Here is a 16,278-nt window from a genome sequence, read left to right on the forward strand (position 1 = left end):
AATCTATTTGCCAGTAGTAAGGGCAGTAAGTGCATCTATCCAGCATCAGCTTTGATCTGGTAGCTGTGTCTTTAGTTGAGTTGTTTTGAAAATTACAACACTTTCCAGCCAAAGTGCCCAGAGTATCCGTAGATTGCATGGAGAGAGACAGAAACACTCTGAAAAAACTAACTAAAACACAAACAAATATTCTGATAAAGCTTGTCGTTTACAAAGTGGCCAGAGAGTGCATTGCCCCAACACTATTGTCTTCAGAGAGGTCAATAAAAACACTCTACTTTAGTAAATAAACACTCAGCCAATCCCAGACTCCACCTCCCATCTGGGCAACCTATTAGTATTATGTCTCAGTACTGAAGCCGTTTTCACCATCTCTTCTGCATATGAAACACTACCCAATTACCTAGGTGCCTTTACGGGCTTGTTTGTTCTCTTACCTAAGTGTGGATGGAATCACAATGTTCACCAGACTTCTTTTCACGGCTCGTTTTGAAATACAAAGCATCACATCAGGTAACTCCAGGGTGACGTCCCAAATGGGACCCTATTCCATATTTAATGCACAACAAACCCATAGGACTCTGGTCAAAAGTAGCAACCTAAATAGGGGATAGGGTAGCGTTTAGGATGCAGCCCAGGTCTGATTCCACCCAAACAGCTGTTTCCCTCTCTTCCGCTGGTGTCTGAGACAGATGTGAAATCAGATAGATGTGAACTCTAAACGACAGGATCACTCCGCTGTGGGTGACTTAAATGGGTCTGATTTCAAAGAGGTTTCAGATATTTGTTATCAGCATCTCCTGACCTTAGGTTCATCCTATGGGTCCCTCTGTGTATTTGGTGTACTCTGTGAAGAAAACTTGGGAGAAGAAAAAGAAACCCTGTAATTGCTTTAATCAACTTGATTAAGTGTTGCGATAACATATGGACAACATTCAAGAAAGGAGACCAGAATCTCACACAGCATGCTTTAGAAATGACCATGATACAACCCATCCCAGCTTTGAAGGGAGTTTACAATCCACTGCAGTGTGTGAAAAGACTTGGAGACTAATAACAATATTTTGGGGGGAAGTTGTGTGTATCTGTAGTCAGTCAGACCTTTCAGAGGTTTTAACATCAATGTTCAGAATCACCTCATCTAGCCACGTCGCATGAGCCTTTTCCGAACAAGACTGGAAAAGTAGCAGCATCAATCTGTCCTCATTGAGTGGTACAAAAGCACCAAACTACTGAATGAGCCTCAGACACCACTTACAGCTTAATTTGTGTGTAGAGGTCTGAGATGGCAGTAGTCATGATAATTGGTTGTTCAGAAAGGCACTGAGATGGAGAGATTAATTTGATTGGTAGCCCAGACAGGGTTGTCTGGCCTCTGCTTTAGTCATACCCACACAGATAAATGTCAGAGTGACTTCTCTGGCAGGTGCTGAGGGGCCTGATGGTGTACCTTGGTGAGCCTAATAATATCTGACAATGTGCTTTTCCCTGTCCATAACCCCCACCCCCATCTCTCCAAAGCCCCCCCCTCTCTCTCTCTCTCTCCTCTTTCATTCTCTCCTCTTTCACTCTCTCTCCTCTCTCTCCATCCATCTCCCTGAGGACCTTAAGATCAGTTTCTGTCTGCTGTTATCCAAGGAAAACGCTATCAGCACTTCCCCTCTGAGAAAAAAACACTGTTGCCTGGGGTAGTTTGCCATCGTGTGTGTGTGTGTGTGTGCACTCAGGCAAGGTGTTCTCGCTGTGAATGGAAGATAAAGACTGCAGCAGTTTTCAAACAGGGACCGATGGGGAACATGGGAGGTTACAGTGGTTCTCTCCTACTGACTGTCCGCTACCTACACTAAGGATACTCTGCATATTACACACCAACACTGGGATCAGTCAGGAGGAGTTTGACACCATAGAAAAATAATAACCATATTGGATGTACCCATGTGTAGCACATGGGGATGTGTGAAACTTACTCCTCAGCCTGAAGTGTCCCCACTTGCGCCAGCTAATAGCTAGCTTTTTGCGTGGCGCCGACTGGTAAGACTCTTTAGGAGGGCCGTCACGTGTGCTAGCAAGGCAGAGGTCCTGGGTTCAAGACTCGGCATGAGCCGAATCAAGAAGAGCAAGCAAGCAGTGTGATGTTCTTTGCAGGTGCAGTCAGATTACTGTGGCATGAGAGGCTTTAACACTGTTGTAGTCATTCTATGTTTAACATTCTTCTGGGATGGGTAATTCAATTCAGGCCTATCGTCCTTGACTACCATGATATTATTATAAATGCTCAGAGAGAGAGAGACAGAAGATAGACTATAAGGTAGTATCAGGCTTAGGTGGCGGAGGTTTATTCTGCCTTTACCATCTATACTGTCAGCTCCCAGCTGCCCCTCACACACACCGTGATCGTCTTCAACGAAGATCATTTCATCAAAATGAATTCATAAAAAAGCTCAGGGCAAGGCAGAGGACAGCTTTCAAGGGGAATCTGAATACAACACCTGGCCCTGTGAAGAGGTAAAAAAAAGGCAAAGCGTGTCTCTCCTACCAATGCATCCACAGGACAGTGAATCTGATACTCTGCCCTTGGAGGTAGGTAGCGCCCCCTACATGCAGCGCACAGAGATAGCATGCGCTAGATGCAGCTCTCAGGTGTGGTCATAAAAACAAAAACAGATTGATTTAAATCTTGCACATGATTTTGCAGTATGTGTAGGAACAAACTGCAACATCAATGGTCTGCATAGCACAGACCCATAGGAATATGTGGGACTTCCATGGATGTTGCAGGATCCCCAGATGATTATATGCAATCAGTTACATGTAATCTGATTACAAAAAACGAACTGTAATCAGTCACATTGCCATAACAAATATTGTAATCAGATTACAGATACTTTTCAAATACTAGATGATTACATCTTGGATTACTTTTAAATTCCGAAAGGATCTTTGTGAAAAAATATGTTATAACACCTTCCTGTTTTCTCAATGATATTCAATTCAGCATTGAAAAAAGGCTCAAGTTAAAGTTTGTTCCAAATGAGCGAGTCTGACCACAAGTCAGACACCACTATGATGACACACCAAATGTGTCTGATGGATATTTTTGTCTTCTTCGAATGTAACAGAAAATAATCAGATTACGTTACTGAGTTTGGGTAATCCATTAATTACGTTACTGATTACAATTTTGGACGGGTAACCTCACCATAAAAGGCTATGCATATGAAATACACACCTCCCTAAAATTGACCGTATTGTGGAGGAAGAAATCACAACGACAAACAGTATCCTCCTCATCATGGAGACACACAAACAAAATAAATCACAATATGAATGTAATAAATACACAATATAAATCACAACACAACACAACCTCAACACAAACCTTCAGCAACCAGGACTCCCGCAACAGGAAACCTTAAAATGTAAATAAACCCCCTTAAATATTGTCATTCTGGCCTCTGGCTGCCTTTCGGTTCATGTGATGTGTAACTCTTTCGTGTGTGTTCTGGGGTTTTAGGTCTTTGGACAGCTGAAGGAAAGGCAACATTTGATTTTACATTCTAAACCGTTTATTCAGCAAGGGCAAAAAAGACACATATCATGTTCCAGCCCCTTGAAAGACAGTGCATGTGGGAAAATGTCATCGTTTTCCCTCTTCTTTTCACCAGTAAGTGTGCACGTAAATCTGCTTAACAGTTTTTCTGCTGTGGCAGTGACACCGTGTCCGGTTGCCCGATGCCTTTGGGCTGGGGTGGTTAGATATGCAGAGAATTTTCAATCAGTGCTTAACACATTTATCAGAGAGGGAGGGAGGGAGGGGAGGGGAGGGGGAGGGGAGGGAGGGAGGGAGGGAGGGAGGGAGGGAGGGAGGGAGGGAGGGAGGGAGGGAGGGAGGGAGGGAATGGTAGAGAGAATGGTAAAGAGAGAATGGTAGAGAGAGAATGGTAGAGAGAAAGAGAAAAGGAGGGAGAGAAGGGGAGGGTGGAGGAAAGAGAGAGAGAGAGGTCTGTTGGTTCACACTTTCATCCGCCAGGTATCTAGATGGTTGTAGAATGGATTTACATGATCTTCAGTGTTGTAATGCCTTGTCCTAAGGGGTTGGTGATTTCAAGGTACTTTCATGTTATGGTGATGACAGCTACAGTAAACTGCCTTTGTATCTAGTCTACGGAAGATTCCTTTTCAACTATTGATAATGACAGGGAGAAAGGCCACGATCCATCATATAAAGGCACAAGGCGAGACCCAAATGCAGACACGAGGCAGATGATTGAGCTCCGATATTTATTATAACAAAAGGGGTAGGCAGAAGGCAGGTCTGGGACAGGCAAGAGTTCATAAACCAGGTCAGAGTCCAAACAATACCAGGCGATAGGCAGGCTCGAGGGCAGGACAGGCAAGGGTTCAGTGATCAGGTCCGAATCCAAACAGTACAAGGGGATAGGCAGGCTTGAGGTCAGAACAGGCAGAGTGGTCAGGCAGGCGGGTTCGGCGTCAGGACAGGCAAGGGTCAAAACCAGGAGGGCTAGGAATAAACAGAGAATCTGGAAAAACGGAGCTAGGAAAAATGCTGGTTGAGTTGGCAAAATAAACAGGCACAGAGAGACAAGAAACACAGGGATAAATACAGTGAGGATAATAAGCGACACCTGGAGGGGGTGAGACAATCGCAAGGACAGGTGAAACAGATCAGGGCGTGACACATCAATCATGTTTTATGTGTTTTATTCAAATTGACTGAAAGTCAAGACTGAAAGTCATAGCAGAAAATGGACTGGCGCTGAGCTTTCAAAGAAGAGAAGTAGCCGTCCTTTCAAAATGAGAAAATGAGTGACCGTGCAGCGGGAAGAAGAGAGGAGAAAATGACCAGTGTTGACAGCAGATGATGAGTCATGTGACTGTGCAGGGTGAATACAACATCATCTCAAGGTGCCAGGATGAGAACAGACCTGGCAGGGCAGTAATGACTTGGTCCATCTCTTCAACCAGTGTTTGTCTGCACCTGAGAATCAACATACATAGCACTACCCCATCTATGTTCAGTCAGACAAAAAGTATCGATTTTATAGAAAATTTCAACAGATTATCTCTCTTTCTCTTCCGTCATTCTCTCTCTCTGCTCTCTCTCTCTCTCTCTCTCTCTCTCTCTTCTCATTCTCTCTCTCCTCCCATCTGTTCCAGTCTGGTTGACAGGTATGCTGGTACACAAAGGACAGGTGGGTGGCTCACCTGTTGGAGGGTGACAGAGCGAGCCCTGAATCTCCCAGCCTCCTCCTCGGGGGGCGGTGCCCATGCCAGCCACCCATCAGTGCTTTGAGCCGTGTGGCTGCGTTCGTTGGTAGTGGCTGAGCTGCATACCCAATGAGGTCCTATTTCTGGTGCTGCTATCATTTACCTGAAGGAGGAGGGTATTATTTGCTTCACTAACCCACAGTTGAGTTCCTTCTACTCCGCAGACACCAGAGGTGATCTCTACACCTGGTCAACTCTAACTCTCACAGGAACTTCATTTCCAGCATATTCATGTCCTCCTAGAGTGTTGCTGGTCCTGTTTGAAAACGGAATCATTGTTTGGGACCATGCATTTGTTGTCTCCTCAATGGCTTCGGATGTCCCTCATCTCAGCACGACAAGGTCTGCCCTCTCAAACCAGCTCAAAAAAAGTCTCTAAAAAGTGTCCTATGAAAAGTTCAAAAACATCATGGGCAAACAATTTCCTTTCCGTTGTGATCTTGATCCTCACGTTTTAACATTTGGTAACATATTATATCTGAGCCATGACTGGGATGGATCCCACAGGGTACATCAGCTTTCTACAGAGGAGAATACAGTCCTATTCTTCCACTTCCTCCTTACTTAGTGTGCACTAAAGCACTATCAGCCAATCGACTGGTCTTGTCTTCACCTCTAAGCCTTTGGAATCAACTCAACCTGCAATCTCTCATGGCAATGCTCATATCAGCCAATCGTCAGATCTAATTTCTGGCGGTGTCATCCCAACCCAGACTCTTGTTAGACCTCAGGAACATGAGGAATGGAACAGCGGTGGCGACCGGCGGACCTGTCAATCAGCCGCTTGTTTTTGTCTCCTTTATCTCAGCGTGCAGTTTAATTGTGTGTCTGGTGTTGTTACGGTGGCCTCTGTGTCAGATGGAACTGATGTCTGCATCTGTCTGACATTTCTTTCACATGAAACAAATACAGGCCCCTCTGCCTCTTACAAGAGCTCTGTTTGTCGACTGTCTATTGCATCACAGAAACACCATAACATATGTAGTATTGACATGACGAGTCAAACTACTGACTCCCGTGACTTTGACATACTCTCATTGGTGGAGAAATGACCCAGTTGTCATACTTGACTAAAAGTAAATATACCTACTCAAGTAAAAGTCACCCAGTAAAATACTTCAGTAAGCGTATAAAAGCATGTGGTTTTAAATATACTTAAGTATCAAAAGTAAAAGTATAAATCATTTCAAATTGCTTATATTCTTGTTTTTTTCTTTCTTTAGTATTGTAGTGAAGTAAAAGTATTCTAAAATATAAACAGTAAAGTACATACACCCCCAAAAACTACTTAAGTAGAACTTGCAAGTATTTTTACACCACTGCATACTATAGACAAACTGACATGGGACATTTCTTCACCACCATGATTTATGAAAGAGGAGCTGAATTGCTAGCAAGACTACTATCACGTTTCAGGTAAGACCCAAATGAAGACTATGTTGAAGTAAATGTTTATTACAGCATCAGGGGCAGGCAAACAAAAGGTCAAGACAGGCAGGGTGTCGATAGTCCAGAGCAGTGTGGCAAAGGTACAGGGCTGCAGGCAGGTCCAGGATCAGGTCAGGCAGAGGTTGGTAACCCAGAGTTGTGGGACAAAGGTACAGGGCTGCAGGCAGGTCCAGGATCAGGTCAGGCAGATGTTGGTAACCCAGAGTTGTGGGACAAAGGTACAGGGCTGCAGGCAGGTCCAGGATCGGGTCAGGCAGAGGTTGGCAACCCAGAGTTGTGGGACAAAGGTACAGGGCTGCAGGCAGGCTCAGGATCAGGTCAGGCAGAGGTTGGTAACCCAGAGTTGTGGGACAAAGGTACAGAGCTGCAGGCAGGCTCAGGATCAGGTCAGGCAGAGGTTGGTAACCCAGAGTTGTGGGACAAAGGTACAGGACGATGGGTAGAAAAGTTCCAAACCGGGAAAAACAAGAAAACAGGAACAAAAGCGAGACAGGAACAGAGGGAAAACCGCTGGTAGGCTTGACGAAACAAAATGAACTGGCAACAGACAAACAGAGAACACAGGTATAAATACACAGGGGATAATTGGGAAGATGGGTGACACCTGGAGGGGGGTAGAGACAAGCACAAGGACAGGTGAAACAGATCAGGGTAGGACAACTATGAATAGACTTGGGTAAGAGTAGGATTCCAGTTCTTAATACCTTAAAATCTTTTCCCAACATTTGTATTTCAAAGGACTCTGGTTGTCTTTTGAGGTCATTGTTATTTTGTCTGTTGATAATTAATTCAAATTGTACAGGAAGTGCCCCAGAGCATATGGAGCATAGCCTGTCCCCATCCCAGCATGGGTCAACCCTCTCTGTGGGACATTATGTATGGTTGGTGGGGTGGGTGTGGGTGTGGGTGTGTGGGTAGACTGAGGACCTCCTGTTTAAAACCGAGTGAACCAGGCGCTGGGAGGCCAATGGTGGAAGAGTGGCCATGAGCTTAATATAACCCTATAAAATATGGAAAAGGGCACACATCTGGCCCTAAGCCTGTCCACTCCCACTCTACCCCCAGGGTGGAAGGGATCTGAACAAATAGGCAGGCTAGAAGTAGACAGGCAGGATAGAAATGTTTTAGCAATTACCTTTTTTTTGGTAAAACTTGCATTAAATTGCCTCTCCTTGTTGCACACAACCAGCTTCCGTTCTCCCTATCATGGATTCATGGCTGATTTAAAATTAAATCGTCAACCCTGTTACGGTCAACCCTGTTACTTTATTTGGCACTGAATCAGGACTTACTATCGTAATTTTTTTTTTTTTACCTCTTTTACCTTTTTTATGAAGTTGGAAATGTGCTCTTTATGACAGAATGTTAACATTAGGTGAAATCAAACATTTTTTGGACACAGTTACACTTCTTAAAAGGCACTGAATTGGTGGAACGACCACTCTGTCTCCAACAGCAATCAGCATCGCCAAACCAACCCTAATCTCAGTGAAATAGTGATGTCTCTGGATGAGGTTTTGTTAGTTGTTTTTAAGTTTAGGTGAGGGCTGAGGCTAGTGAGGCTAGTCTCTCTCTCTCTCTCTCTCTCTCTCTTCTGCTCACACTCTCACTCATGACTTTGTCATAGCATTCTGTCATTGTAATGAACTGAGTTGAGATTGGCAGCAACGGCTTTGCCAGGTAAAATAAATGTGTTGTTATTCTATTCCTGTGTGATGGAGAGGGTTGCCCAAACGAAAGCAGCAAGAAAGTCTTTAGCGTCATGAGGTTTTGCCAGAGGCCATTTTGGATTCAACCAGATGGTGTTTGCCAAGAGCCAGGATGGCTGCTGCCAGTTTCCACAGCAATATCAGACACCTGTGATGGATGGCCCAGTGGGTGAGGCTATACAAACGCAGCTGTGATTGCATGGTGCTATAATGGAGGAAAGGGGGACCTGTGAGAGGGAGATAGACAGAGGTTTTATACGCCTTCATATTGCTTTGAGCTGATACACAGTGAACCGATTCAAAGCCAGGAAACTGGCGAGGAGGGAAAAAAGTGCAGGTCACCCAGTGTGGTAATTCTCTCTCTCTCTCTGCAGTGGCCAGACTACACGCTGACTGAAACGAAAACAGAAGTGAACAACACTATCAATTACTGTGTCCATACACATTGAAATAGTTTTATATGAAACACAAATGTACATTTAGTTTTTAATGGGCTTAGCGTGGTGGATTTTAAAGGGGCAGTGCAGTCAAAAACTAGATTAGCTGTGTTTTATAAATATTTCCACAATATGAGGTTGGAATAATACTGTGAAATTGTGAAAATGATGATAATACCCTTTTAGTGTAAGAGCTGTTTGACAAGACAGCTTGAAATTTCAGCTAATTTTGCATTTGTGGAGTTTTGGCCTGCCTGGCAATGCTGGCAATGCTAAATGCTTTTTGCTACAAAGCTATTTTTGATTATTTTTGACCATTTTCATTGAAAACAATGACAGTACTTATTGTTACCCAGAAATGATTTGATATTTAGATTTTTAAAAACGGCTGAAATTGAGCCGTTGACTTCTCAGAGAGTAGTTTCGAGATATTTCCTGAAATTGTTTAATTTTTTGACTTACATATCCCTGTCTATTTTGGGGAATCCATCGGGACTATAGAAGAAGAAAGCCCCGGAATGCGGATGGCCCATGACCTCTAGAGTAGAATGTATTTATTTAACCCTTCGTTGTCTGTTTCCTTTACAGAGGGACATGTTGGATGTCAGCCAAATCATACGAGATCTGGCCAGTATGGTGCACGAGCAGGGAGATGCCATAGGTGAGACATCACGTGTGTGTGTGTGTGTGTGTTTGTGTGTACGCGTGTGTGTATTTAGGATTGCCTGAGCTCCTGTGTGCAGTCATCCATGGCTGCATATTACTCTGTATTATTACTATTGTCTGTCTTTTACTCTCTGTATCTTTGTAAACCCTTTGATATTTTGACCAACATTACAGCATCTTTTTCGTCATGAGCTGGCAGACTTAATTAATCACCTCAGGACTCCCATCAAACCAACTTTTGAACCTTAACACTTAGTAAAGGTTTGCTTGAGAGACAGGTGGGTTACAAAAACAACAATGGTTAGAGGACAGGAGAGCATGTCCCAGTCTTCTGTTATTGATAAACAAGTCCTGCAACCCAGCGCTGATCTAGACTTGGCAGAGAGAGGCAAAGTGTGGTTCAACGCACAGACAGACAGAGAGATACAACAACACCACCATCACCCTGCAGAGAGATGAACTGGAGATAGGGGGGATGATATGGAACACTAGTCACCGAAAGAGAAAAACATGAGAAAGGAGGACAGGAGAGTGGAGGTGTGTACAGATGCTGCAGCAGACTGGATGGAAGAGAGAGAAAGAGGAACAAGGGAAGCATAAAGGAAGCAGCATGACTGATCATACTTGTGCATATCAGTGTGTGTGCCAAACCAAATTCTGCTGTACATGTGTCTCTGGTATGTGTGTGTACCTTTTGTGTGCGTGCATGTGTGTCCGAGGTTGAGATCTCATAAAGGAAGGAAAATTCTTCTTCTTCTATTCTAATTGGTCCATTGTGTGGTAGAGTGGCCCTGGGCATGGCTGTTTTAATCCATCTAGAGTACGATGACCTTTTCTTTTGATCTATTTTCAAATGTTCTTACTTTTTAACTGCATTGTTGGGAAAGGGATCGTAAGTATGCATTTCACGGTAAAGTCTGCACTTGTTGTATTCAGCGCATGTGACAAAAACAATTTAATTTGATTTGAATTATACTTTAGACTCATGCCAAGTTTCCAACTCTCACAGACGCAATGCTACAAGAGAGCAGGCAACAGGCAATGAGCGAGAAACAAAGAGGAACTGGAGAGCAATACACAATTTATCCCAGATTCTATCCATAATTAGGGTACTTAACATTTAGAGTGAATAATGTTCAGCCTTATGGAAGGGAATATTTAAACAAATGGCACTTTTGTTTCCTAGATAAGTTCTGGATGGTGCTGACTATGTGCGTTAGGACAGAAATAAGACTTGTTTGTTGTTTGGCCTTTAGAGAGAGGGTTTTCTGAGGTGAACACGCAGGAGGAAATCTCTCTTTTCAAATTCAGTGTCCCTTCTCATTTCTCTCACATGCAGAGCACAGGGAAAATAAGGGGAAATAAATAGTGGCGAGTTCTAAGAAGTTAAATGTCAATTGTTGATGAAATTGAATACACTAGTAAAATGCCATTAGAATCTCATTAGATTTATGTCTCTTCAATTTCTGTAGTCGTCCTTCATGTGAGGATATAGGGAGGATATATTTTAGTATGATTATGAGGGTATACATCATGGATATATTGAGACTGTGGATACACTGAGACTGTGGATACATTGAGACTGTGGATACACTGAGACTGTGGATACATTGAGACTGTGGATACATTGAGACTGTGGATACAGAGGGAAGTGGAACATTGATGTGGTGGGAAGGTGCTAGAGTGTGTAACGATGAACATGATGGCTTTAAGAGATGGTGGAGGTGGTACCTGTGAGAGGGTGTTCAGCTCACCAGTATACAGAGTGAAGGTGCTATGTCCAAGTACCTGAGAGCTGTACTGCTCTACTGCTGTAGTCTTTTTCACATCCATTATGGACCACAGACATAATGTTTCTCTCTCCCATTCAACCTTGAAATAGAATCAGGTAAATTGCCAGTTTTGCTTTTCTGTAGCTGCTGTGCACATGGTGAGATTTGTATTTTTATGTGTATAATAAAAGCTGGGTCTGAATAAGCTGATGGGGCTTTAGGGGGGAAAGGGGGCTGAGGCATGTGGAGGTGTCCAGAGGAGCAGCGGGGGAGCGGTAGAGGGGTAAATTGAGAAATCAGCAAACCCAGGAAGTTTGGATTAGTGCTTTTTAGAGGGTGTGGAGTTGAAAGTAGCTTCTCTGTGACAAAGCCTCTGCTTCCGTGGGGTGAAACACTCAACAAAAACACAGGTCACGCTGTGCCAGAACTGATGGAATCAACAGCAACAAAAGAGACAGAGAGATACAGAGAGAGAGACAGAGAGAGAGATAGAGAGGCTGGACGAGTGAACTTGGGTCATTCAAAGGTAAAGTGGTGCACTCATCTATTTTACTGTCTAAGTATTGTGTTAGTCTCATTGTGGTTATAGTACAGCCTGTGTTCAATCTTGTGGTCTTTGGGAGGAACCAGAGGAATACAGTGGTTTTCAGATAAAAGGTTATTATGTCTTGATTCAGTGACATTTACTTACATGTCCTTATAATACAATACATTGAGAATGTGGTGTTGTCGAAAATGAGTTGTAAACATGTTTGACATGCTTTTCCCTGTTGATGTGATGTTTTTCTACCTAGAAATGTCTTGCATATCAAAGACATAATTAGTGGAACATGGTGTGAGGGAAGAAAAGGCTTACGGAGGTGTGTGTGTGTGTGTGTGTGTGTGTGTGTGTGTGTGTGTGTGTGTGTGTGTGTGTGTGTGTGTGTGTGTGTGTGTGTGTGTGTGTGTGTGTGTGTGTGTGTGTGTGTGTGTGTGTGTGTGTGTGTGTGTGTGTGTGTGTGTGTGTGTGTGTGTGTGTGTGTGTGTGTGTGTGTGTGTGTGTGTGTGTGCGGGAGATGGAGTGATACATTTGTGTGTGTTTTCTTGTCTCCAATGTGGCTCAATTGGCTCCTTGTATTAGCATACTATCTGGGTTATGATTCTTTGTGCAAATAATCAAGCCATGTACTACAGATGTAGGATATTAATTTGAGCCAGAAAATAACCCTATAGCAAGAGGAAATGTGAATTATTATGGTGATTATAATTGATGGATTATTTTTTTTCCTTAATGGAAAATCAACAATGAAATTTCCAGGTGGAAATTACAAACTTCAGAAGCCTTTTTAAACCTCCAATGCATTACACTTGCAACAGGGTGATCAGATTAAGAATCATCATCTGTATCTGCGTGTCCAATGTTCACATATTGATTGATAGAGTACATGTGAAATGCATCAATATTTAATTTCCTCCAAACTCATTTGATGTGATTGACATGCAAAGAGATGTACACAAGCTATAATGGCCATGGTGACTCTCTCTCTCTCTCTCTCTCTCTCTCACACACACACACACACATACACTCATATCTATTCACAGTCAGCCATACAGAACCCAATAATATCTTGCACTACCAACAAGCTTCACGTCAGCGGTCATGGTTTTCAAGTTTGCTGCTCTCTCAACTCCATCCCCTGCTATTGGACATTTTGGCTCTATTCTTTTCACTCCCCTCAGAAGTGAGTCATCCTGCTGACCTCCTCCTTACTCATAGAGAGAGAGAGAGAGAGAGAGAGAGAGAGAGAGAGAGAGAGAGAGAGAGGTGAATTTGTGTCCTGCATGCTTGAGGTTGGGCACTGCATTGATGGGCAGTGAACCAAACATTTGTTTATAATAGGGAATATAATTGGATTTAGGTTTGAATTAGTTCTCACTGGCTACAGTAACTATAGTTACTATGGTGTGCATTGAAATAAGACAAGTCATTTGGATTATTCAAATACTAATAATTGGTTGACATCGTCATGAAATGTATGACGGAGTATGACTTTTGAAAGCTTCGTTCTCAGTTTATTCTCAAGCCGTCACTGTGGTGACAGCCAATGAGGAAGTAATTAAACATAGATATTCAATTAGAATGTTGTGCACCATCGAAACTCAATATGCTACATCTTCGATCAAACGTGACGCTATTTACAGTGTGGTGACAGAGAATGTGTGTGCATCCTTTTCCAGTTTATTAATGATCTTGTGCAAGTGATTATGTAAATAAGGAGAGAAATCCAGCTGAGTTGGTCTATCCATAAACACAGTTGTGCGTTATTCTAAGATTTCGAAGCTTCACGACCAAGGAGAGTGCACTCAAGGAAGTTGATCGTGACATCATACGAGCAGCTCAATCGGAGCGATGAGATATTATGAGGGGCTTATCAAATAGAACATTTTCTTTCTCTCTCGCTTTCCCTCCACTTCCACCTTCCTCCATCTGTCACTGTATGTGTTTACAACAGCAGGTGATGCACTTTCTGAGTAAGATCAAACATTTCAAGGCAAACCAATGTGTGTGCAAAGGAACGGTGTGTACCCAGTTCACCCATTCAAAGTGTGAATGTGTCATACAAGCACAATCACACAGAAAACAGCATGCACGCACGCACGCACCCACGCACGCACGCACACACACACACACAGCTCAGTCGACGCAGGCCAAAGACACAAGGACCAGCGAATGGAGAGACAGGAAATGAGCAGAAGATACCCCACATTGAGCCTCTCTAGGAAATTAAATAGAAGTGTAACTGTACATGTTAAAGAGGATGTGGAATATTTTTTCACATTGCTCACATAATGGCACCACAACACAAATACTGTATGCTATGGTGTAGGGGTGTGAACATTTAAACAAAATTGGGATCCTTAACATGAAGAAATATCACTAACCGTAGATGCAGAAAGTAAACAGCATAGTGGGTCAATTTCCATAACAACTAAGAGTGTTGAATTGCGAGGCTCAACTTCTCTGCTGTTTTGGTCCACTTGCAACCACGCTGTGAACAGTGTGAAGTGAACCCGTGTGCACATGTGTAGATACCGTGTGTGACTGTGTGAGAGCCAAGTGTTGTATCTCGCTCATCTCAATATCTTAGCCTATTCATTCTTGCAAGCCAAGATATTGTGAGATACAGAATTCCGTTGTGAGATACAGCTTTTGATTTCCGATAGATAGGCCTAGTGCACGGTTCTGACTCTGTCTGCCTGATGGCCGACCAACCTATACTGTGCCCCTCCCCTCTCTCTCCATTCCTCGCTAGCACACTATTAAAGATGCAAGTGTGGGGCCTCCCGGGTGGCCCAAGGGTCTTAGGCACTGCATCGCAGTGCTAGCTGTGCCACAAGAGATTCTGGGTTCGAGCCCAGGCTCTGTCGGGGCCGGCTGCGACCAGGAGGCCCATGGGGCTGCGCACAATTGGCCCAACGTCGTCCGGGTTAGGGAGGGGTTGGCCGGCAGGGATATCATTGTCTCATCGCGCACTAGCGACTCCTGTGGCGGGCCGGGAGCAGTGCACGCTGACCAGGTCGCCAGGTGTACGGTGTTTCCTCCGACACATTGGTGTGGCTGGCTTCCGGGTTAAATGTGCATTGGGTTGTGTTTCTGAGGACGCATGGCTCTCGACCTTCGCCTCTCCCAAGTCCGTACGGGAGTTGCAGTGATGAGACAAGACTGTAACTACTACCAATTGGATACCACGTAATTGGGGAGAAAAAAGGGGTCAAATAAAACAATTTTTTTACATTTTTTATTTTTTAAAGATGCAAGTGTTCTCGGAAGTACGGCAACTAATCTCCTCCATTCCAAAAATACTGAATCTTAGGAGTCAATTCTTTTCAGAACCTAATCTTGACACTCAGAAATGGGAGTCAACACAACCCTGCCAAGCCGCAGAGCTTCTTGACACACTGCTCGTTTAACCCGGAAGCCAGCCGCACCAATGTGTCAGACACCGTACAACTGGCAACCGAAGTCAGCGTGCACGCACCCGGTCCGCCATAAGGAGTCACTAGACCGCGATGGTACAAGACATCCCGGCCAGCCAAACCCTCCCCTAACCCGGACGATGCTGGGCCAATTGTACACCGCCCCATGGGACTCCCGGTCGAAGCCATAGAAGCTATAGAATGAAAGAGTACCCAGTGTGCTTCAACCTGGTAAGAAAAGGTCCTAAACTGGGGGACATGTACTGTGTTGCTATAGAATATATCTATGTTGCTATAAAGTATAATCATTATATTTACAATGCTTTTATGTCTCTTCAGATAGCATTGAGGACTACATTCAGACCACCACATCCAACGTGGAGTCAGCCAATCAGGAGCTAGCAAAGGCCAGCCATCACCAGGTGCAGTAGTGTCCTCGTTTCATTGTGCAGGTTGTAGTGGAAATTTCCTGTATTTACCTAATCATGAGAGCAAACCACACACAAGTCAGAGTTATCATAAAGTCCATCTTTATTTATATGAGCTCCATCACAACCCTGTGACTCTCAGATCAATTCAGTGTCTATCAATGAATTCTCTGAGAGTCCTTACACATTGCAACTGAGATCCTTTATAGCAAAGACACACATAGCCAGACAGCATTGGCTATAAATTATCATTCAGCTTTGTCTCCTAAACTATGTTCTTATCTCGCTCTCAGAACCATAAAACAAAACCTATCAACAGGCATATATCAAATACACCCCTCCTGGACAAGATCACAGAGACACAGTGACTGGCACACAGACATTGTGGAGCCAAGATATAATTGGTTTAAAAGATATGTTTACATATGAAGACAAGCTTGACCCCTCCCCTCTCTGCGGCCCAAGTAACTTACCCAATGACAGAGAACAGAGAACTGCAACCGGCCAACAGTATTATCCAAAAATAGACATTCTGATGAGAAGTAACTCACAAGCATATAATGAAAATAAA

General features: G+C 43.7%; 1 protein-coding gene across 2 annotated transcripts in view; it reads left to right on the forward strand.

The window, feature by feature from the left end:
- LOC112227943 (t-SNARE domain-containing protein 1) overlaps nt 1-16,278 on the forward strand; it is a 121,599-nt gene that overhangs the window by 50,829 nt on the left and 54,492 nt on the right. For both annotated transcript variants that reach the window (XM_042309855.1, XM_042309860.1), the window contains exons 9-10: nt 9,473-9,545; nt 15,619-15,701. In XM_042309855.1, coding sequence (XP_042165789.1) covers nt 9,473-9,545; nt 15,619-15,701 — 156 coding nt within the window. The remainder of the gene's footprint in view (nt 1-9,472; nt 9,546-15,618; nt 15,702-16,278) is intronic.

Source organism: Oncorhynchus tshawytscha, linkage group LG03, assembly GCF_018296145.1.
Source record: "Oncorhynchus tshawytscha isolate Ot180627B linkage group LG03, Otsh_v2.0, whole genome shotgun sequence".
In the NCBI taxonomy this organism is placed as follows: Eukaryota; Metazoa; Chordata; class Actinopteri; order Salmoniformes; family Salmonidae; genus Oncorhynchus; species Oncorhynchus tshawytscha.